The sequence below is a fragment of the Jaculus jaculus genome, chromosome 2 (genome assembly GCF_020740685.1).
Source record: "Jaculus jaculus isolate mJacJac1 chromosome 2, mJacJac1.mat.Y.cur, whole genome shotgun sequence".
Lineage (NCBI taxonomy): Eukaryota > Metazoa > Chordata > Mammalia > Rodentia > Dipodidae > Jaculus > Jaculus jaculus.
This window is the reverse complement of record NC_059103.1, coordinates 45,637,267-45,659,487: the sequence shown is the minus strand read 5'-3', so window position 1 is coordinate 45,659,487 and position 22,221 is coordinate 45,637,267. Positions and strand designations below refer to the sequence as shown.

At 39.1% G+C, this 22,221-nt stretch overlaps 1 protein-coding gene across 1 annotated transcript in view; it reads left to right on the top strand.

Annotated features, from left to right (window-relative positions):
* Setbp1 (SET binding protein 1) overlaps nt 1-14,589 on the top strand; it is a 404,432-nt gene extending 389,843 nt beyond the window's left edge. The window contains exon 6 of the mRNA XM_004656502.2: nt 13,892-14,589. Within this exon, the coding sequence (XP_004656559.2) occupies nt 13,892-14,514 (623 nt within the window). The 3' untranslated portion in view covers nt 14,515-14,589. The remainder of the gene's footprint in view (nt 1-13,891) is intronic.
* The last annotated feature ends 7,632 nt before the right edge of the window (nt 14,590-22,221 follow it).

Here is a 22,221-nt window from a genome sequence, read left to right as displayed (position 1 = left end):
GATGGAGAGAACTCAAACTCTGTGGTGGTCCCAGCATGTAGGGAACAGTGTGTGGGCTGGATCCAGTATTTGTGCAAGAAAGATTACAAACAAAGATTGGAAGCCTTCTATTGCCTCTTCGTTCAGCACAGGTTCCACATAACCAACCCCCCCCACACACACAAATACGCATTCACTAAGTGGTGTATCTGGGTGCTGGGTATAGTTTCATTACTCACAAACATTTTTCCAAGGAACTTCCAAGTCATGTAATGCCTGATAATATTTTCAAAGGACTTTCTTTATTATGAAATCAAATTTTGTTAGCGCCTAAGTGCCCACAGTCCTGGTATTTTTCTCCTGCAAACAGACAGAGTTAAATGATTTGGGCTTTACATATGGAAAGTTTACTTTGTTGTGTAATTAATAGAAAGCAGACTTTTGAAGTTGAGGATCCAGGCCCTTATTTATACGAGTGCATATGTCTGTGTTTTGTTTATGACTTACTGTCTTCTTTAGTGCATTGTAACTTGAGTTGTTTACATGAACTTTTCCTAGAATTTAGCTGCATGGTATAGGAGCCAATAACTCATTTTCTCTAAAAGGGAAAGATGGTAGATGAGCTTTTACCACTCAAATGGTCAAATCTTCAATTGAGGAAAAAGTGTTTGCTATATTTGAAAGAGTAAGAAATTAAATCCATCACATTTTCTTCAAAAGACTACTGGTATAGTGCTCAGAATACAAATGTAAATAGAACTGCCAAGACAGCATATGACCCCTCTTCATAATAAACCATGATAATTTGGATCCGAATGTTTGGCAATAAAAGGACCATTCATGGCAGAATGGGAGAGGCTATGTGTTCCTGGAGCAAAAAAAAAAAAAAAAAAGATGGATGATGGAAAATCTCTGTACCCTCAGCCATTTTCTGGGAATTCAAAGCTACCCTAAAAATGAAGTTTATTTTTAAAACCTCTCTCTTTCTCCCATATCTATGTATGTGAGAATATATATTCAAGCTTTTGGTTTTGGTTACATAAACACACACACACACACACACATATATATACACACACACACACATATTTGGTTTAATATATTCTTAGTGTTAGATAATATGCACACATGTTCCTTTTGGGGAGCATATTTTTCTAACAATCATCAACTTTATTAAATATTTAAGCAGGTTTTCATAGTGACTTGTAGTAATTTTTAAACTTGTTTGCCAATACAACTCCACTTTTCAGATCTCTGTCTACATTTCATAGTACTTTCAGTCATAGCTAAAGGCTCGAAACGTAATGGTCATGTGAGGAGAGTAGCAAACTAACTTGTGAGTGTCTAATCTAATTTCTAGTGATTTAAATCTCCTTTAAAAAGTCCTTCCATAATCCACATACGGATTCTACATATCAGATGGTAAGTTCTGGATTAGATCATGTCCCATAAATTGATTTCAGTTCAAAAAAAGTTGGCCGAGCTCTGTGTCAGTCACAAGGAATGGGGCACAGAATTAAGTGCCTAACCCAATTCCCAGTGCAACATGGAGCTACATTCAATGTTCGTTCCAAGAACACATGAGAAAAGTGAAGACAGACCTCCCAGTTCCTTAGGAAGACACAGTGAAAGAGGAAGAAGGAATATAGATTAATACCATAATCGAAATGCAAGACAGACTATGGAAAATATTCTCAGAGAAACATTAGCCATGTGGAGTAGAGCAAAAACATTGATTTTGAGATGAAGCCTAGGGACAGCTTTTAGGAAGAGGACATAATGGGAGCTTTAAACAATGGGAAGATTGTACTAAAATCTACAGTATTAATTAAAAACTGTTAAGATTGAATTGTAAATAAATTCCAGTGAAAATTTAATAAAAGTATTGGAATCACACTGAGTATTATTTCATTTTGAGACTTCTTTTTATCCTCACAAGGGTAGGAAAGATGCCTTTGGATAAAAATGCAAGGCTTATCTCCCTGTCTAACCTCAGGTATAACATCCTCTCTGATATTTACAAAAATAATAGAACTAGGCACACACCTGTAGGCAATGAAAACTTATTGTTTCTGGGGTTCATCCATCATCTGCAAAGCTGACAGACACAACAAAATGGGAAAATATAAAGCAATGGATATAATTGCTTATTGTTTTTATGAAGAATATAAAATATGCTATTGTGAAAATTGACATTTTTTTTTCTTGCTCCAATTAAACGAAATCCAAGTAGTTGAGTTATCTGAATCATGCTTAGACAATGTTAAGGAGCAGCTAACTTTGACAGTATTCAACCCTATGGGAATTTGTAATAATCTGAAAATAAAAAGAAGAAGATTAAGCAAGCCAAAAGAGAGGAGTGGCAGTGCACCTAGTACTTTTAAGGAAACTAATCAAGCCTCCATTTAATATGAGCCAATAATGTGAATGTCCCTGAAAATACACAGTTTTACTAAAAATGTAGACTTCATTAATATAAATCTGGTGTCTTCTGACTACAGAAATTACTCAACTCAATTTTTGATACTACACACTTCATACCTGAGTAATTGAAAAGTTATCAAAATTGAATGTCGTCTAGGAAACACAGGAAAAAAAGAGTTTGAGTGGGCTGGAGAGGTGGCTTAGTGGTTAAGACACTTGCCTGCAAGGCCAAAGGACCCAGGTTTGATTCCTCAGTACTCACATTAGCCAGATACACAAGGTGGTGAATGCATCTGGAGTCCATTTGCAGCAGCTGGAGGCCCTGGCATGCCCATTCTCTCTCTCTCAAATAAATAAGTAAATAAACTAATATATTTTTAAAGTGCTTGAGGATGCCATGCTTAGAGCAGAGAAGACCTGATGCCTATTGACACATCATATTGACTCTGCTGTAAGGATACTTCCAAGAAATTTAGAGAATTTTCTGGAGAAGGATGACAAGTTAAGGGTAGCCCCTCAAGTTTCTAATGTCCTAATCAACATATTATCTATCAGATTGCCAACAATAAGCCTGCGGTATTATATAAACAAACAAAGAAGACAAACCATAGATTTCTAAAATTTATTTCTAAAATAAATTTCTAAAATTTATACACTGCTTCAACTAATAGCATGCTAATAGCAACAAAGATTTATTTCACCTGTGCATATATATTTATTTTGTTTCATTTATTTGCAAGGAGAGATAGAGAATGTTAATGAGAATGGATGTGCAAAGGCCTTCCTCCACTGCAAACAAACTCTAGATGAATGTTCCACTTACTGCATCTGGCTTTACAAGGGTACTGGGGAGTCAAACCCAGGTCATTAGGCTTTGCAGGCAAGCTCCTTAACAGCTGAGCCATTTCTACAGGTCATGAGCATATATAATTAAACAGTAGAAAGCTTTACATAAGATTATATTGTTACATGATTCTTTGTTCTTCCATATATTTTGTATTAAGTCAAAAGAGAGAAAGGAAATATCCCACAATCAGGTAAGAATATGTACATATAATAATTATAGTATAATATAAGGAATGATATTTATGGATAAACATAAATCTATACCAGGTGCAAGAGGAAAAAAAGGAATAAGAAGAGCCCTTTGAGAGTGCCTACAACTGGCACACTATGAGACTTAACAGATGTACTTCAAACTTTCTGGCATTAACTCTTATTTCTAGCCAGTATCCCTGTTATCTACTCCAAGGCATTTTTCGTTATTGATTTCAGTTCTAGAAATTGAGTGTAGGGCCTAACATATGCTAGGCAAATGGTCTACCACTGAGCTACATCCCCAGCCCTAGTGCTGGGCTTCTTAGAGTATTTATTTTTTAATATATTTATTTATGACAGAGAGGGAAGAGAGAGAATGCATGTACCAGGGCCTCTAGCCACTGCAGATGAACCCCAGACATATATAGTTTTAAGAACAACACATGCCTACCTATTCTCAAAAAGTTTGGGGGCTGGAGAGGAAGTTTAGCAGTTAAGACACTTGCCTACAAAGCCAAAAGGACCAGGTCCAATTCCCCAGGACCACGTAAAGCCAGACGTACAAGGTGGCACATGTGTCTGGAGTTCATTTGCAGTGGTAAGAGGCCCTGGCATGGCCGCATTCATCCCCCCCCACACACACACACAATTTTTCTCTCTCTCAAATAAATAAATATTAAAAAATGTTTTGGTATTTCTGAGCTATGAGCTCAGAGAAAGTTAAGATCATCTGTGATTAATGCTGAGTGAATAAATTGCAGTATTTTAAAGACAGGAAAATATTAGGGTAATGTGGTCCAAGGTTTTTGATTTTATAGTGATATCTGTAACATAGATTTGAATTGTCATCTCATTTAAATTACTGACAATATGGGCACTTTTAAAAATAGACTTTAAAAGGATGAGATATCATTTCCAATTCTTAAAATCTTTTTTTAATTTTCATTTAATTTATGACGGTGATGAAGCAAAATTTTCTGTACTTAATGCCAATTTTACCATTTAACAAAATTTTAGGCAGAGCAAACTGAGTTTGCATATTTTTAGTTTTTTCAGTGTATTAACCCTTGCGATGAAATAATGGGAAAGGCCTGAATCTAAATTGCTTCAATATTTCTCATAGTACATACAGGATTAAATGACATTTCATAAGAATATAGAACCAAAAGAAAAAAAAAAGGAATTACTTTCTGAGCTTAAATCATAATTATTTACAATCTCATCGTTAATTAAACATTTGGTTTGAAACATGGCTACCATTTTCCTCACTAATGTTTGGGTGGTCCATCAAATTAGAAGATACTATACATTTAATTTTTTAAAATTTATTTGCATGGGGCTGTGAGTATGTGTGTGGCAAGGGGCACGCCAGGGCCTCTATTACTGCATCACTGGTTGCATCCAGTTTATGTGGGTGGCTTCAGAATTGAACCCATGCTGGCAGGCTTTGCAAGTAAGCACCTTTAACCACTGAACTACCTTCCCAGAGCAATGCTATACATTTAAAAATATATAGTTTAATCTATTTTCAAGCAGAGAGAGGAGAGAACAAGAACATGCCAGGGCTTCTAGCCAGTGCAAATGAATTCTCCACACATGTGCCCCTTTGTCCATCTAGTTTCCATGGGTACTGGGGAATCAAACACAGGTTGCTAAGCTTTGCAGGTAAGCATCTTAACCACTCTCTCCAGCCATCTCTTAGCCATCTCTCCAGGCGCCAGTGCTATAATTTTAATGAATCTAAATCTCTGAATGTCTTTATTTAGAAATTAGAAATGCTAAATTTTTACTTTCAAGGGCTTTTAATGGATTTTAATATATTATTTTCAGCAAGAGAATTTCCAAACAGTGAAACATTTTTAATCACTTACCAAAAATGCTCCTTTGCCTTAATAAAGCAATTATTTTCTGGCTTACATTATCCTGGAAGAACATTGAGTGTCTTGCTTTGGGGCACTAATGACAACCTATGGACAAAATAAAAACAGTAAACTGGGCTAAAGGAATGGCTTAGCAGTTAATGCACTAGCCTGCAAAGCTAAAGGACCTAGGTTCAATTCCCCCAGGATCTATGTAAACAAGATGAACAAGATGGTGCATGCATCTTGAGTTTGTTTGCAATGGCTGAAGGCCCTGGTGCGCTCTCTCTCTCTTTCTCTCTCTCTCTCTGCATCTCTCTCTCTCCCTCTCTCTCTTTCTCTTTCAAATATAAATAAAGAATAAATTATTTAAAAAACAGTGTAAACTTTTTGAACCCTTGTCTTTTTACACAAGATTGCTGCAAAATTCATCTATGTAGAAGGCAGTGATTTTATACAGTGTGCTATGAGATAAGAAGGTTGTAACATATAAAACATTTCTTGGGTAGTCTTTTCTCAATACAAAGCATTTTAATTTTATTTTTATGTGTAAAAATTTTGTGATTCTAAAAACTGTGTGAGTTGTGTTGCTGTAGTATTTAGACAAGATGGGGTACTTTCAGCATATAGACATGTGGCATTTAGAATATAGGATATTGACAATATCACAAAGATAATGGCTTTTGACCCCCTGAATGCTTATGTCCTCACTTTCTCTTTTAGAAACCTTAGGTCCAAGTTTAAGTAACATGTCACCTCATTGTAGGCCAAGAAGGAAACTGCGTGTTTTATATATATAACTATAGATATATAGATAATATAAATATACACATAGTCATATTCAGTCACTTTTTATAGGGGCCCATACATAAAACATTGGAACATTTGATTTCATTATTATTTTTAGACAAAATATAGGTTATGTGAATACAGTATATGGCTGTGATCTTTTTACCATCAAGTAAATAAACTTGCTTCTTCTTGGAGGAAGGTCCAGCCCAGCTGGAGGCTAGAGAATCAGAGAGTAGTTGGGCAGCAGGTGGGATGTCAGAGGCAGATGAGCACAAGGTCTTCCTGCCAACACTAATACTTGCGGGAAGATCCAGGCACGTCCTCGATGGTACTGGCTATTTGGTGTCTTCCCCCACATCGAATAAACGGGATCAAGGTCACACCACACATCCTCTGCTTCACCTCTCTATCAAGCATACTGCCTGCTTCACCTCCTGCCTTGTTGCAGGAAAAATGTGAGATGGGTACAGAACCAAGACCATAGTACCCACGCTAGTGCAGCTAAGATAGGACACTCTTTCACAGTGAAGCCCCAAAGGGACTATTTTGATAGTCCAGTAGTCACTGTGCTTAGCGGCCCACACTTCCAAAGAAACACCAGAGAACAAGGCTACTTTAAGAAACACAATGGAAGACTGGAGAGATGGCTTAGTGGTTAAGGCGCTCGCCTGCAGAGCCTAAGAACCTAGATTTAATTCTCCAGGACCCACATAAGCCAAATGCACAAGGTGGCACATGTGTCTGGAGTTTGGTTGCAGTGCTGGAAGCCCTTGTGTGCCCATTTTGTCTATATTTCTACCTTTTCCTCTTTCTCTCCCTCTCTGTCAAATAAATAACTAATTAAAAAAAAATGGAAACATTTCCCTCTCATGACTAACTCCCTATACCTGCTACCTATTAATTCAAAATCACTGCCTTAAACATAGGGACATTACTGTGGTACACATATTGATGGCCAACAGCCCCTTAACCTTATAGAGGCTTGACAGCAGAGGTGGCTTGTCATCCTTTTCAAGAGCTTTTAAGTCCATATCTGAAGAAGGTTAAATTCACAAGATGGAAGCAGAAAGTTCACATGCCAAGACAAGTTGCCCCATACTTCCCATTTAAATATATAAAGTACCATTAGAAGGATTTAAAAAATTACTAATTCAAATTCAAGCACAAAGCACACAAAGGCAACATTGACACTGAAAATCATCAGACAATTGAACTCTCCTGAGCTTGCATTTGCTGACCATACAGCATCTACCAGAGCATGCACTGCTATGTGAATGCACATATGCGGGGAGCTCAGGAAAGAATGCTACATTGCCTGCAGAGCGCTTTCTAACATGCATTAACTTGGAAATCAACTCTCACTGTAGCTCTCTGCTATAACTGAAGCAGGTGGAGTTCCAGCTCTCTCCCCTCCAGAAGACAGCTCAACTCCAAGCAGTTCATTCTTTCCCAAGATCTCCCTAATCTCCCCTTAAGGATATTTAAACAGAAAAAATAAATCGTTTAAGGAGGTTAGAAATAAATCTGCTTCCATATACATCTCCACACACCTGAATCTGTCTTATAAAACCTAGAGTGTGTTGCATATCAGCAAATTCTCTGAACGTTAATATTCATTTCTTCTCCATAAGTAAGCCTGTTAGTTAGCCATTGGTTTCACTCCCAGTCTCTACACTACATCTGTAGGTCTGTACAAAATGCACTGCTGAGCCTATTCTTTGATTATCACACAAGATAAGAGAAAGTCAGTGGATGCTGATGAGTCAGTCTTTTGTTGGGAGTGGAAAAAAAAAATCTAGATCTGAACCAGAATCGACTTAGCCACTTCCATGGCAATTCTCAGAGTCTAGAAAATTATTTGTATTGTAGAGTTATAAAGAAATGAATTTGTGTTTTGCTTGACCACACATAATGATTCTTTATGTGTAACAAAGAGCAGGCAAGATATAGGACAATTACAGGAAAGAGGGAAAATATGGAATCAATCTTGCAGCAAGAGCCCAGAAATTACTGTCCTATAATGAGACAATTTGAAGAGAGAAAAATCTGTAAACATTTATAGAGACAGTGAAATTATAAGTAATAAGAAGAAAGATTTGTATCAAACCCTGCCAAGTCCAAAGTCCTCCTCTCTTTACACTAGGATTTCAAATATATTAGATGAAAAATAATATTTTAGACAGCTACCCTACATTTAGGGAAGATAATTAATAATGAATGTAGAAAAGAATTGTAATAATCATTAAATCCAGAGGGATATTCAAAAACATCTAGTTTATTGGACCATGTGAGAAATGAAGAGACCCACAGAGGCAAAGTGGCTCATCCTGGGTCACTTTAGTTTCCAGGTCTCCTTTGCAAGGTCACTTTAACTGTGCCTCACTCTCTCGTTCACCCACAGGGACAATGAACTGAAGGGTTGAGTAACAAGCATGAGAACAAAATAAAATTCAGATGTTCAGCACATGTGGAAAACCCCAAATATCATAATTTACAAAAGAAGAGAAATACTAAGTTGTATGTAATACCTAGTGACATTGGTGGAGGCTAGCTTGTGACATATGTTTACATCATTGATGAGAGGATAGAACATAGGGAACTCATTCATCTTCTCATACCACCAAACGAGGAAAACAACAAACAGTGTGCACTTTCGAGAGAAATGAGAACATCTCTCACTCTTTCAAAATTATGTAGATGAAATAGAACTCCAAGAAGATGAAAACCAGAGCTCCCTCCAGTCCTAAGATGCCAAGAAAAACATTTAAGCCATAAATTATTTATTTATTTATGTATTTATTTTTACATGTGTTTTTATTGATTGGTTTGTAAGGGGAGAGAGCAGAAGAGAAAGAGAATAAAAAGGGGCATGTAGGGCTGGAGGGATAGCTTAACAGTTAAGGCACTTGCCTTCAAAGCAAAAGGACCCAGTTCAATTCCCGAGACCCAGATCATACAAAGTCACACATGCTTATGGAGTTCCTTTGCAGTGGCTGAAGGCCCTTGTGTGCTTATTCCCCCTGCCCACCCTCCTGCGCTCTCTCTCTCTCTCTCTCTCTCTCTCTCTCTCTGTCTTTCTTTAAAATAAATAAAATAAATTTTAAAAAAAGAAAGAAAGAAAATGGGCATGCAAGGACCTCCTGCCATTGCAGACAAACTCCAGATTCATGTACCACTTTGTGCATCTGGCAATATGTGGGTAACGGGAAATCAAACCCAGGCCATCAGGGTTTGTAATCATTTGCCTTTAACCACTGAGCCATCTTCCCAGCACCATAATTTTTAACCTAGTATAGTGAAAAATGTTAAGCATATACAAAAAATAGCATTAATAAGTCTTATGAACCCATGACTGAGAATCAACAAAACGAACTCTTGGCCAATCATGTTTGATTAATACTTCCACCCTCTCCCTCTCTTACTGTATATTATTATATCTATAAAGACAGGGTGTGTATCTGTGTGTCTGTATATGTGTGGGTACATGCGTGCCGATATGGATGCACATGCCAGACATCGACATAGGGTGTGTTCTTTAAATACCCCTCACCTGATCTTTTAAGGTAGGACCTCTCACTGAACCAGAAGTCGGCAAGCTGGGCTAGTCTAGCTGTCCATCAGCCCCTAGGGATCCTCTTGTCTCCCTCTCCCCAGCATTGGAATTACAGGTGCGCACCACTATAGTTACCTTCCATACGGGTGCTGGAGAACCAAACTCAGGTACTCATGCTTGACAGTGAACTTTTTACCAACTGAGCCATCACTCCAGCCTTCTCTCTCCATATTTTGGAACAAATTTCAGAAGTGTCCTATTTCTTTACACATAGTATTTTAATATGAACTTCTACATAATAGATACTGAAAAATAAAAAATGTCAATGATGTCATCTAAAAACAATTTAACAAAATTAATAGAATCAACAAATGTCAAAGCAAAATGTTCAATTTGGAAGTCATTCATGGTCTTTTCACCAGTTTGTTTAAGTTTATGTCTCTTCATAATTTATAGTTTCATTTCCAACAATGTCCATTTTATTGAATGAATCCTTGAGTGCCCTCTGCCCTCTGTATTTCAAGGTAGTTAAATCAAGAGCTATGCTGCCCAAAAAGTTATCACTGGAAATGTATGACTGTTAAAATTCAATTAAATACTCCGTTTCTCAGGACACTAGCTTCTCTTTGAATATTCAGTAGTCACATGTCACTTAGTGGTAGTGGGACAGTGTAGATAAAGACTTCCAACATTCTGAAAAATTCTCTTGGACAGGTTCACTTCATAAATTTCTATGAGGTAGCTTTGGAAGAAAATTAATATTGAAATCTCTTTCACCAAGTCTTTTTTTTTTTTAATTTATTTGCAAGGAGAAAAGAAAAAGAAGAGAGAGAGAGAGTGAAAGAGAGAGAATGGATCTGCCAGGGCCTCTAGCATCTGGCTTTATGTGAGTACTCAGGAATTCAACCCAGGTAGTTAGGCATTGCAGACAAGTATCTTAACTGATGTGCCATTTCTCCAGCCTTCTTTTAACAAGTCTTTGGCTCATAGTTCAGTTCTTTCACAGTGGTCACTTAAAACCTCCTCAATTGAATATTGAACAAAAATCCCCGGGAACAGTGTTTTTAAATTTACATGAATGGTTTACTTACAGACTTTCAAAATTTGTTTTCATTCAACACCTCTTTAGGCTGAACCATACTGATGATAGAATGTCACATTTTAAGAAATGTATCACATTCTATTACTAGACTATATCAATGTTGATTCTACTACCTTTAAATTAACATGTATATTGTCTTTGTTCTTCTGTAACATTCATTCACTGAGCTTGAAGGAAACCATGAATCATTTGCCTCCTATTTCAGTTGTGAAAAGGAGGCAATCTTGAAATAGAACTGTTAGGACTCTGGGCGTGTACATATTCAGCTCTAGCAGTTATTGCCTTGCTACTATCCATCCAAAGTGATGGTGCCCATTTATACTCCTGCCAAAAACTTACAAGGGGTACAAGTTCCTTACATCATTACCAATCTTAGATAGTCCCAGACTCAAATTATACCAGCTATAATCTATATTAATGCAATAGATATAAAATTACTAGCATGTAAAGGGATGGGAATGGAATATAAAATGGATCCAAGACTCCAGTGAATCTGTAGTGTTTCTTTTCTTTAAAGGAGATAAACCACAGGCATGATATCACATAGCAGTATTCACAGCCCTCATGAAGCTGAGGCAGGATGATCACAAATTGGATTCCTGCTACATAGAAAAATCCCATCTCAAAAGTTATTAGTTAATAAGAAAATAAAGCAAAATGGGATAAAATGCTAACTTTAATTAAGTATGAATGGTGGACACAAAGAAGTTGGCTAGTTTTATTTCACAGTATTTAATGGGCTTGCAGTTTCATAAATTTTTATCTCATAACCATTTTTAATAAAAGGACTTCCTAAAATTTATTCAGCATGTAGAAAATGAATAAGAGACATAAGTTTTTTGTCTTCTTAATTTTGCTTTGGGGACTTACATGTTTATTTTTAGCAATTCACAAAAAATAAGAACAATTTCCAGCTAATGGGAGAATTTCATACAGAACTTACTCAGTTAAATACTACTAGCAAACCAAAATAACTTCATATTTGCATTAAACCATCATTTATTCTATATCTGCAAAATTACTAACTTTTCACATAGCATGTTCTTCTTTGGCAAGTGATGTAAAAGAGAAGATAAGCTACAAATGAATTTTGTATTTCCTAGTATATCGCTGACTAGTTTTCATTTATTTGGGAGCTGCGTGGACAAAATCAACTGCTTGTCTCTGACAGGGAGCCCTGCTAATTCTTAATGTTACTATCTATGCCACAGTTGCCTGAGAGCTCCAGGCTAAAATTCTCTTATGGGACATGACTGGAAGGCAGCAATGATGAATGTGATTTGTCAGTGCTTAGTCAACTTTTAATCTCTGTCCATTCAGCAGGCACCACGCTAGGCTCAGTTCCAAAAGCCAGGCAAGAATCAGTTCCTGAATCTGAGCACTGATAATTGAGCAACCTTTTCTTTTTGCCAGACTAACTACAAAAGTTTTATTTTTATCTTCTGAAGCGCGCTCTGGCTTTGTTCTATTTTGATCTTTATAACTTATTTTAAAGATTTCTCAGTAGTGATTCATTGCTCAGTGAGTCTGGCTGACCCTTGACCAAAAGCAGTGGCAGTTTGACCCGGCTTGTGGAGATCAACGCTTCCCACTCCATGTAGCTAGTAGCATAAATAACTTCAAATAAAACCCTCCTGGAGGTCTGTGACAGCCACAGTGTGAGGGAGAAGTGGGGTGACAGGGGAAAGAATGAAGTGGGAGTACCCAGGAATAAGTGAGAGTGGTAGCTAGATATTAATCATTTTTTTTCCTTTCTTTACCTTAAGATATTTGTTCTATTAATAGGGGAATACAATTTGTGAAGGCACAACACAGCAACAGTGAAATGAAATATGTTCCCTTTAGAATGTCACATTTTAAGTAGGCTTGTTTGCAGTTGTATATTTAGGGCAAAGCCCAGCAGCAAAGAATCCAGTAAGGAGTGATGTCAAATTTGCAAATGACCAGGGCAAATGGTCAGGTGAGGAAGGAACCACGTGCCTCTATGCGTGTAGTATACGTATTTGCACACCCACACAGGTGTGTATATGTGTGCCTGTTCAGGGACAATAAGAGGAAAAAGAATGATCTAAGGGGTGAAAGGCCAGCTGCGTCTTGAAGCCATTCACACTTTACGGTGTCTGAACTTCAAAACGATGCAGCTCTGAAGGCCATTTAGTGGCTCAGTACAGGACTTCCTGAGAAGCAGGGCTCATAAAATAGAGGCGCATCTGGCCACCAGCACATGAAAAGAAACCTTTGCAAACAACTGTTCAGCAGGGGGAGTATAAAAGATTCAGAAACACCTGGCTGCGGATATTGCCCTTGAGGTGCCCTGAGGGTGAAGGTTAGGAAGAACTTGGGTAATTGGACATCATCAGACAACTTGACAAATCCAGAACACTAGTGGGGGTGTGGGGGTTGGGGGGAGAGACTGAGAGACCATGCCAAACCAGCTAGAGAGTCCAGGAAAAATCTTCCCTTGTGGGTGGAGAAGGAGGAGGACAAAACAGTTCAGGTACAGTTTCCAGATGTGGACAAGGCCTCTTGTAAGTTGTCACTGGAATGCATCCACATGATCAAATGGTAACGATGTGGGCTCTGTGTACTTTACTCATTCAAGGTCAACTAAAGAGAATATTTAGCTGATGCTAAATGGAATCGGGTCCAATATCAAAAGGTTAAGTAAAAACTTAAAGAGCAGGAAAAATAATGGGAAATTTTGTATTGCAGTTTTACTATTATTCCTATGACTCCAAGAGAGGTGTGAGTCCAACCCCCACACCTTGAAAGTCTTAACAATTTTGGGTGTAGTAGTAGTGCAATTCTGTAATTCTGATGCTCAGGGAGGCTGAGGCAGGAGGATCCCAAGTTCAAGGGCAGCCTGAGCTGTAAAATGAGACCTTGTCTCAGAGAAACATACAATAAAATAGAGACAACAGCATTTCACATAACTGAGGACTGAAGTAATGTAAGCAACGGTGTGTGCACATCACAAATACTTAGCCAATGCTTATGACTTTCGATTTTAACACATAGAGGACAACGCAAATACCCGGTCACATCCGTAGGCTTGATGCGCATGGGCATCTGGAGCACTAGTTCTGGGTGAAAAGCCAAGTTCAGGCAGCTTGATGTCAACTTCTCCTCTCTTCCCTCCTGCAGCCAGCGCCTCCCTGAAGAAGCGATTCAAGCGGCGGGAGATCGAAGCCATCCAGTGCGAAGTGCGGAAGATGTGCCACTACACCAAGATCCTGTCCACCAAGAAGAATTTGGACCACGTCAACAAGATTCTGAAGGCCAAGAGGCTGCAGAGACAATCAAAGACAGGCAACAACTTCGTTAAGAAGAGGAGAGGGCGGCCCAGGAAGCAGGCCACCCAGTTCGACGAGGACTCCAGAGACCAAATGCCCGTGCTGGAAAAATGCATCGACTTGCCAAGCAAAAGAGGCCAGAAGCCCAGCCTGAGCCCGCTCGTGCTGGAGCCAGTGGCGGCCAGCCAGGACGCGGTGATGGCCACCATCGAGGCGGTCATCCACATGGCCCGGGAGGCACCGCCCCTGCCCCCGCCGCCCCCGCCACTGCCCCCGCCGCCCCCGCCGCCGCCGCCCCCACCTCTGCCCAAGGCGGCCCGGGGCGGCAAGAGGAAGCATCCTCCGCATCCTCCCGCGCAGAGCGCGCAGCAGCAGCCGCCGCCGCCGGCGCAGCAGCCCCTGCCCCCGGAGGAGGAGGTGAAGGCCAAAAGGCCCAGGAAGTCCCGGGCGAGCGAGAGCGACGTCCTTCCCTAGGGAGGACCTGGAGTCCGGACCTGGAAGGGCCTGTGGCGTGCTGAGTTCAGCAAGGCAGGGCCAGGGGCATTGCCACCGCAGGGGGGTGGGCGTTGGGGCGGGGAGGGAGTGGGGGACTTGGCTGCTCCGCTGTTCAGAGCTAGGTGTGCCATTGGGAGCCAGGGGACACCTCCAAAACCAGCTGTGCTGTTCGTCCAGCGGTCCCCATCCCAGTGGCATTTCAGTGTGGCGGGATCCTCCCAGGCAGCAGGAGACCGTGGAGGCGCAGGGGAGCTGGTGCTCTGATGCCCACCTGACCTCCCACAGCCAAGGTGCACCCTTGATTCCAATTTCCTTTGCTGGCCAGGCAAAACAAACCAACAAACAAAAAAGAATGGGAAAGCACTCTCCATAAAGCAAACATTCCAATGGGGGAGAAGAGCTGCCAATGTAAAAGCTGGCTTGGTTGTTACCCACTTCAACGTTATTTTTATTATTTTTTTTAATTTTTATTTTTGGTTTGCAATCTCTGCTAGGCTTTGGGGCAGGCATCTACGTCATCTTCAAGGGACCTGAATCTTTCCGTTAACCACAGTGGCTCAGATAGATTGTGATCAGAAGGTGGCGTGGTAGTTAGAGGCGACCTTACACGAGCGTGTGTTCCTCTGTCTCCTACACTGGCTTTTTTGCATTGTCTTTTCCCGCTCTTTCTTTGTCTATTTTTTGGTGTGCCCTTTTCTTACTTCGCTGCCTTTTCTTTCTTTCTTTCAACACATCTAAATAATGTAAACCTTACAAGTTCCCTCTTGGAGTCCTGTCTCAAGGAAACACGTAGTATTAATAGAAACTTTTTCACAAGTTGCTCCAAGCAGCCAAGGGGTATGTTGACCCACGTGCCAGACAGGTTATTTTTGTACTTAAGATATATCACAAGAAAATAGGCAGGATAAAATGTTTCAATTCCCCACAGAACGTGGGATAACTGATGAGCCACCAAAAATCAAAAATCTTGAATGGGCAGAAAAGCATCTAACAATACCTTGGTACCTAATTTTTTTTTTTTCATACAAAGCTATCATAGGTTGTTGAGAAAAAGAAACAAAAGACAATAGATCTTCATTGTCTCTTGATAATTATTTCTTAAAAACAAACGGGAGTAAGTGTTCTTAAAAAATATTCAAAGGGTATCACCACTCCAATTGTACCAAGCCACCTTGGACAATGTATCCAAATTGTGGTTGCCTTAATAATACAGTAAAACATTGTTGTACATAATGTAATTATAAATCTATCAGTCTGCATGGATGCAAACTGTGTGTGACAAATCGTCTTTTAAATGGTCAATTTCAACTGTACATTTCTCATTCAAGTTGTATTCTAGCCATTGGTTTAGTGTGGACAGATATTCCATCTCTATTATCCAATTTCCACAGCCTATGAAAAAGATGTTAAGAAGACTCAAGATGAATATGAAGTTATCCCATTGCTTTAGATTTTAAAAAATATTCAGACATGGAAATTTCCAATAAGTATTTCCAATTTCCTCCCTTACTCCTTTTCTTACCTCCCTCATGACATCAGATACCTGGAATGGTAGATTAAAGAAAGACACAGACAGAACTGATTCTAATGGGAATTAGTATATCTGGTTAACTTCCCAACTAAGTTCATTTTTTAACAGGAAGTTGGGACCACCGGAAAAATAGTACTATCATTTCAGAAGTCTTTCTTCTTTGGAGAGAGATGGATCTTTGGGGGAAAATAAACAAATAAGTGGATGGTGTCTACGGAAGTAAGTTTGAAAATCCCAAGTCAATATACTTGCAAATATCACTGCCGGGTTGTGTCACCAACAGTTGTTTGAAATTACCTACACAGAGCCATCATGTTCTGCACTGTCACTATGGACTTCAGGTCATTTGGAGCTACTCAGCCAGTCTGATTTAATCCTAGCAATATGTATATTTAAAGGACTGTACTCAGTTTTGTGACCCTGGTTGTCCTTTGGCATTTCACACAGTTTGAACAATAAAACCAAACCAGCCATTTTTAATCTGTCATTCTCAAGCCATGTCTGAGTGGTTCCAAAATCATCTGAGAGGAAGGCTTAAAAATTAGCCCCTTTCAGCCCGTCATTGCTATAAAAAGCAACCATTCCATTCCAATTAAGCCATAAAGAAGTTTCTCTTCTGCTTGGAGTTTTAAAACCAGTTTCTTCATTCTTTCTTTAGTCCCTTGTTCTTCCCATCGTGTGCTGTCTCCAAGCCAAGTCTGTAAGCAGACAAAATCTTCCTGAGGCGACAAGATGATGCTTAGTACACTTAAAGGAATAATCAATATTTAATTGGCTTTAACCTATAATAAGTGATAAACTCCAAATAACTTGGGGGATACATTAGAATTTCCAAAGTATTGAACGATATTCCAGGAGACATACAATGGAGTTTCAATCTACACTTGAATTTGGGTCTATGGCTGACATAAAAGTTAGATACAAACCCTTCCCATGCAGACCCTGAGAATGTTGTGGAAAACTAAAGGACCAAAGCCAAGTCATCCTAAACAGCAGCTTGAAGGTGAAAGAAAGTCCACAGTGACTCTCCACCACCCAGTGACTTCTTCAAAGTCATAGTTTTTTTCTTCTGCCTTTCATGAATCCAACTCATTTCAGTGGCACAATTATTTCCATATTCGCGAACTGACCCTTTCACTAGCCTCTCCTTTTCTGTCCAGACCTCTAATGGGGCCAACTGAGTTTTCATATCTAATTTGTTATAGAGCCAGGAAGAGAACCTAGATCTTGACTCTCTGAGTCTGGACCTATTTAAGCATTCAACACTGCCTTCTGGCACTGCATTTTTATTTTGAGAGGGGTCTTTTGAGATACATGAGACACCATTTAGAGCCTAAAAAATAATATTTTTTATTAGTTCCTCCATTTTCATTTTTTTTCTTTCATTTTTTTTTCTAAATACTCTCTTTCAGCAAGCAAGTATGGCCCCACTTAGTTAGAGGATAAGGAGAGTGGAAGGTGAAATCTAGAAATAAAAGCTCCTTGAAGGTACTGAGGGACATTTAATCCACTCTATTTAGTGAGTAGAGGGTCCTTTAGTTTTCAGTCCTCATCTCCAATAAAAGGAATAGAAGTTTAAATTCCTCATATAACTCAGCTGTGGCTACCAGCCAAGGAAGAATGGTCAGAGGAGGAGGAAAGCTCCTGTAGAGTTGCTCTGTGACTTGGCAGGACCAGAACTCAGCAGTCACTGACAGCTCAGGGAAGGTGACTAAGGGCTGGCAGAAGCTTAGCATGTTAACCTGGCTGCTGTCTGCAGTGGAGGCCATGTTCAATGGCAATCAGAATTCCTGTTCTGCATATTGCTAGGTCTATAAGTATAAGCAAGTGGTGGCAGAATTATAGTATAAGGTGATTTATTCCAAGCCAATCAGAAAGGATTTGGTTGTAGGACTTAAGTAGAAAATCCCACTCCTAGCTTATTACTCTATAATATTCATTTGGATAATGAGCTTGCAGAGTATCTTTTCTCCCTATCATAGGAAGATTTGCCTGGGAACTGTCTAAAGTTTATACAGATATTTCCAAAGCCTTTAAATGCCAACTGTAACGTTGGAGAGGGGGGTGACAGGAGCCCAAATGCCTCAAAAGCCATTTAAGTGTAACGTTGGAGTCCTACTCATTATGTAAAAGTAGATATAGACTTTTTTTCTTAATGCTATCCTATCATATCACAGTGGTCCAAATGCCAGAGCTTACAGATAATGTCATCACAGTGCCTAGAAACTCAAACTGTAATATACTGTAGCATTTTCTTGGTGATTCTTAAAGTTTCTTTCCACAATACAAGGCTCCCTCTGCCTCGTGTTTCTTGGAGAGTTCACCCCACTAAGGAGCCTGCTTTCCCTGTTGAATTCAGTCAACTTGGGAACAGACATAGAAGCACATATCAACCAAGGAAAAAACTTCCTGGATATCTATTGCCCACTTGCCCAGGTATAATAAACACTAAGAGGGGGGGAAATTGAAGAGCTGCCAAATGGCCAACTTGGAAGGGCAGCTTCACCGTAGATTGGTGTCTTTCTTTTTCTTCCTTTTTTTAAAAAAATTCTATTTCTTAAATAATAATAAATGCACATGATGTGTTAAATATGTACATATATATTTCAAAAGAAAAAAAATGGGGCACAAGATTGTCTTACAAGTCGTGCTGGCTAATTTTTAGTTTGTATTCATAAGTGGTTTTTAAAAGCCTTTTTTAAAGTGTAATTTGCATGTTCTATTTGATTGTATGTAAACATATTTTAGAACAAAAATGTATTTGTATTTTATTGAATATAGAGGCAAGAAAAATTGTACATTGTTTGAAATGTTCTTTTTGTAACAGTTTTTATTCATAAAGCATTTTTGTACATTTAAAATGAACACGGACTTGATGTCATTTGAGGCGTAGCTACATCTGGCATGCTTTACTGTCATGCTCCTCCATGGTCTTAGATGTTGGATTTTAAACATTTTTTTCTAAAAGAAAGCTCAGTTTTTTTCGCTACCAGATCAGGTTAGCACAGTATAGAGCACTTAACTATTAAAAAAAAAAGTGGATCCTATTCATATGTTATTCATTGTGTGAAATTAAAGACATTCAATTCAGTCTAATGTGAGTTGTGAATTCTTTTGTTTTATTTTCCATCTGGTTCACATCACTAAGCAGTTTAATAATATTTGGGGGTCTTTTCTAACACCAAGTAGATACAGAATCATTGAGAAAATTCTACTCCATTATGTCTTTTCTCTGATGTTGGAAAACACATTTTGGTCAAGATTTGAGTTTGAGATGCTGTTTAGAGGATGTTTACCAAGATTCATAGGACTGCTATCCTCTGCTAAGGGGAATGAAAAGAGGTTGCAGGATGTTGGAGACCTACCTTAGTCTAAATGTTTAGAAGAGCATATGGTTGGGGTTGAAGCAGGTCTCTTCTCAAATATTTCATGATTTCAGACAGCTGAAGAATGAATCCTTGGCTGGACTATGGGTGCTATTAAAGATTTAGAAAGGCTAGTACTGAAGAGATTGCTTAGTGGTTAAGGCAGTGGCCAGCAAAGCCTAAGGAACTGGGTTCAATTCCCAAGTATTCACATAAGCCAGATGCATAAGTACCATCTGGAGTTAGTTTGCAGTGGCTAGAGGCCCTGGAGTGCCCATTCTCTCTAAATAAATAAATAAATAATACTTTTTAAAGGAAAAGAAAGGCTATTTACTAACCCACAGTTACTGACCACCTACCCAGTGCCTTAACCTTGCTCTGAGAGAATTTATATAGCTTTCCTTTGATCAATGAACTAGCACTTCTAGGCAGAATAGGACTAGAAGTAATGAGTGATAGGGCAAAGGGTGATAGGGTCTTAAAGGACAGAGTCCTCCAGTTTTTTTCTTCCAATGTTTCCTGTTTCAAATTTTAGTTTGTATTTATAAGCCTGTTTCCAGCATAATCCACATATTGTACTTTATGTCTAAACACACAAACATGGATGAGACTTTTTTTTCTTTGTCACTTTTCTTTCGCTCATCTGCTTAGACCCCTCATCCCAAAGCCAACAAGATAGGTAGGAAATGCTATAAGCAGCTCTCCATGTCCCCTACCCATCAGTTGGCACACTATGACATTTACCACAGCATCTGAGATTTGCCACACCCTCAGTGGAACGGCAATGGTCCAATGAAAGAAGCTGCGGGCTCCAGGAGCGACTCTTGGGATGGATGGAGCACTGAACTTCAAGTGGCTTGAGATGGACAGCATTCCACTAGCAACCACTTTCTCTTCTGCTTCATATCTTATGCTGAACCCAGAAAATATTAATACATTCCATAGTCTTCTCTCTAACTTGGAGTCATTAGACTTCAGTATTTCCAAAATCAGCAATGACTTCCAAGAGAGTTCTTAACTGCTTCTCTGTAGCTTCTGACACAGGGACAAAGCTGGAATGGATTGTCCCCACTTTGGGATTTTCATTCAGGTAGCAACGTGCAGACTAAGATTTTCAGGAAACTTGTATCTAGCCACACATGTGGCTGGTATGAATTTCTTTCACCAAGTAGATAGATGGAAGCAATACAAATTTTCTAATATTTCTGCAGCTCAATTTTGCTATTCAAATTCTCCTCACCCCCTTCCAATAGCCAAGCAGAATTTGAGCTTCACAGCCAAGAAATCATTTTTTTTTCCCTCCCTTGAGGGAAAGGAAGTAGGGCTACTCGAAATCCTTCCTCAAACTTCTCTTCAAATCTGACTGCATAGCCCAAACTACCCTCAAACTCACATATTTCTGTCTGAGCTTCCCAAAGGCTAGGATTATAGGTGTGTGCCTGGCCTCTACATCTAGATCAATAGTTTTTTTCATTATCTTTCTTGTCTGCTTCTACTGTCAAATACATGCACTGAGGGTATGAACACAAAACAACCTGGCATCCTATATTAAGTACACCATAGAGAAAAAGCAAGACCTGAAAATCAGCTTCCACTTAAAAACATCTGTCTGGCATGAGACAGAAATTGAGACAAAGGAGTGTGAAGAGCTGAAGGATTGGGCCAAGGTCATCATAAGGTCTTTAAAAGTCAGATGAGATAATAGTTGGGTGTGAGAGTGTTTGAGAGAATGGAGGGAATCCTGTGTAGGAAGGACATGCCTTTCCATTGGTAGTGTTGTAGGAAATGCCAGTGTTCGGATTTTAGTTGTTATAAAATCGTGGCAATGCATTTTCTTTTCATGAAAGCTTTTAATTGCGAGGGCTAAATTAAAAGGAAATGATCCAAATTGTTATTCACAATCGCATATGGTAAAACTGGGAAGAAACAAATGAGAAATGTTAAAATCTTAAAGCAGAAGCAACACATACTCTCTTATTATTCAGCTTGATATTTTAAAACTTACTTTGCTTTGGCAGGTGGTGCATTCCAATAATCAAAAGACCTGGGATGTGTTTCTGCTTGGTCACTAAAGAACTCTGACCTCAGGAATAAAAATGTCTCTATTGATACAAATGGCAAACACACACCTAAGAAAATGTTCATCATCCCTAATCATCAAAGAAATGCAAATTAAAACAACTATGAGATTCCACCTTACCCCAATAAGGATAGCCAACATCAAAAGGTCAAATGAAAATAAATGCTGGCGAGGATGTGGAGAAGCAGGGACACTCATTCACTGTTGGTGGGAATGCAGGATGGTACAACCACTTTGGAAAGCAATATGGAGACTCCTGAAAAAGCTGACTATAGAAATACCAACAGACCCAGTTATACCATGTACCCTAAAACCTTCAAACCAAAAGCCAGAGAGATTTGCTCAACCATGTTTGTAGCAGCTCAATTCGTAATAGCTAAAAGCTGGAATCAACCCAGATGTCCATCATTAGAAGAATGGATAACAAAGATGTGGTATATCTACACAATGGAATTCTATACAGCAGTAAGAAAAAACAACATAAAGAAATTTGAGGAAAAAATGGTTGAACCTGGAACAGATCATTCTCAGCGAACTTACCCAATCACAGAAAAAAATCGACACATAGTCTCACTCATCTGCAACACCTAACCTGAATCTGCCCAAGATGCCTTACATACCCAGCAAGCACCTCATGGACTAGACAATAAGATGGATGGGAGGGCGGGGAGGGAATCAAAGGGTGGAAAACAGTAATCCGGACCCAAACG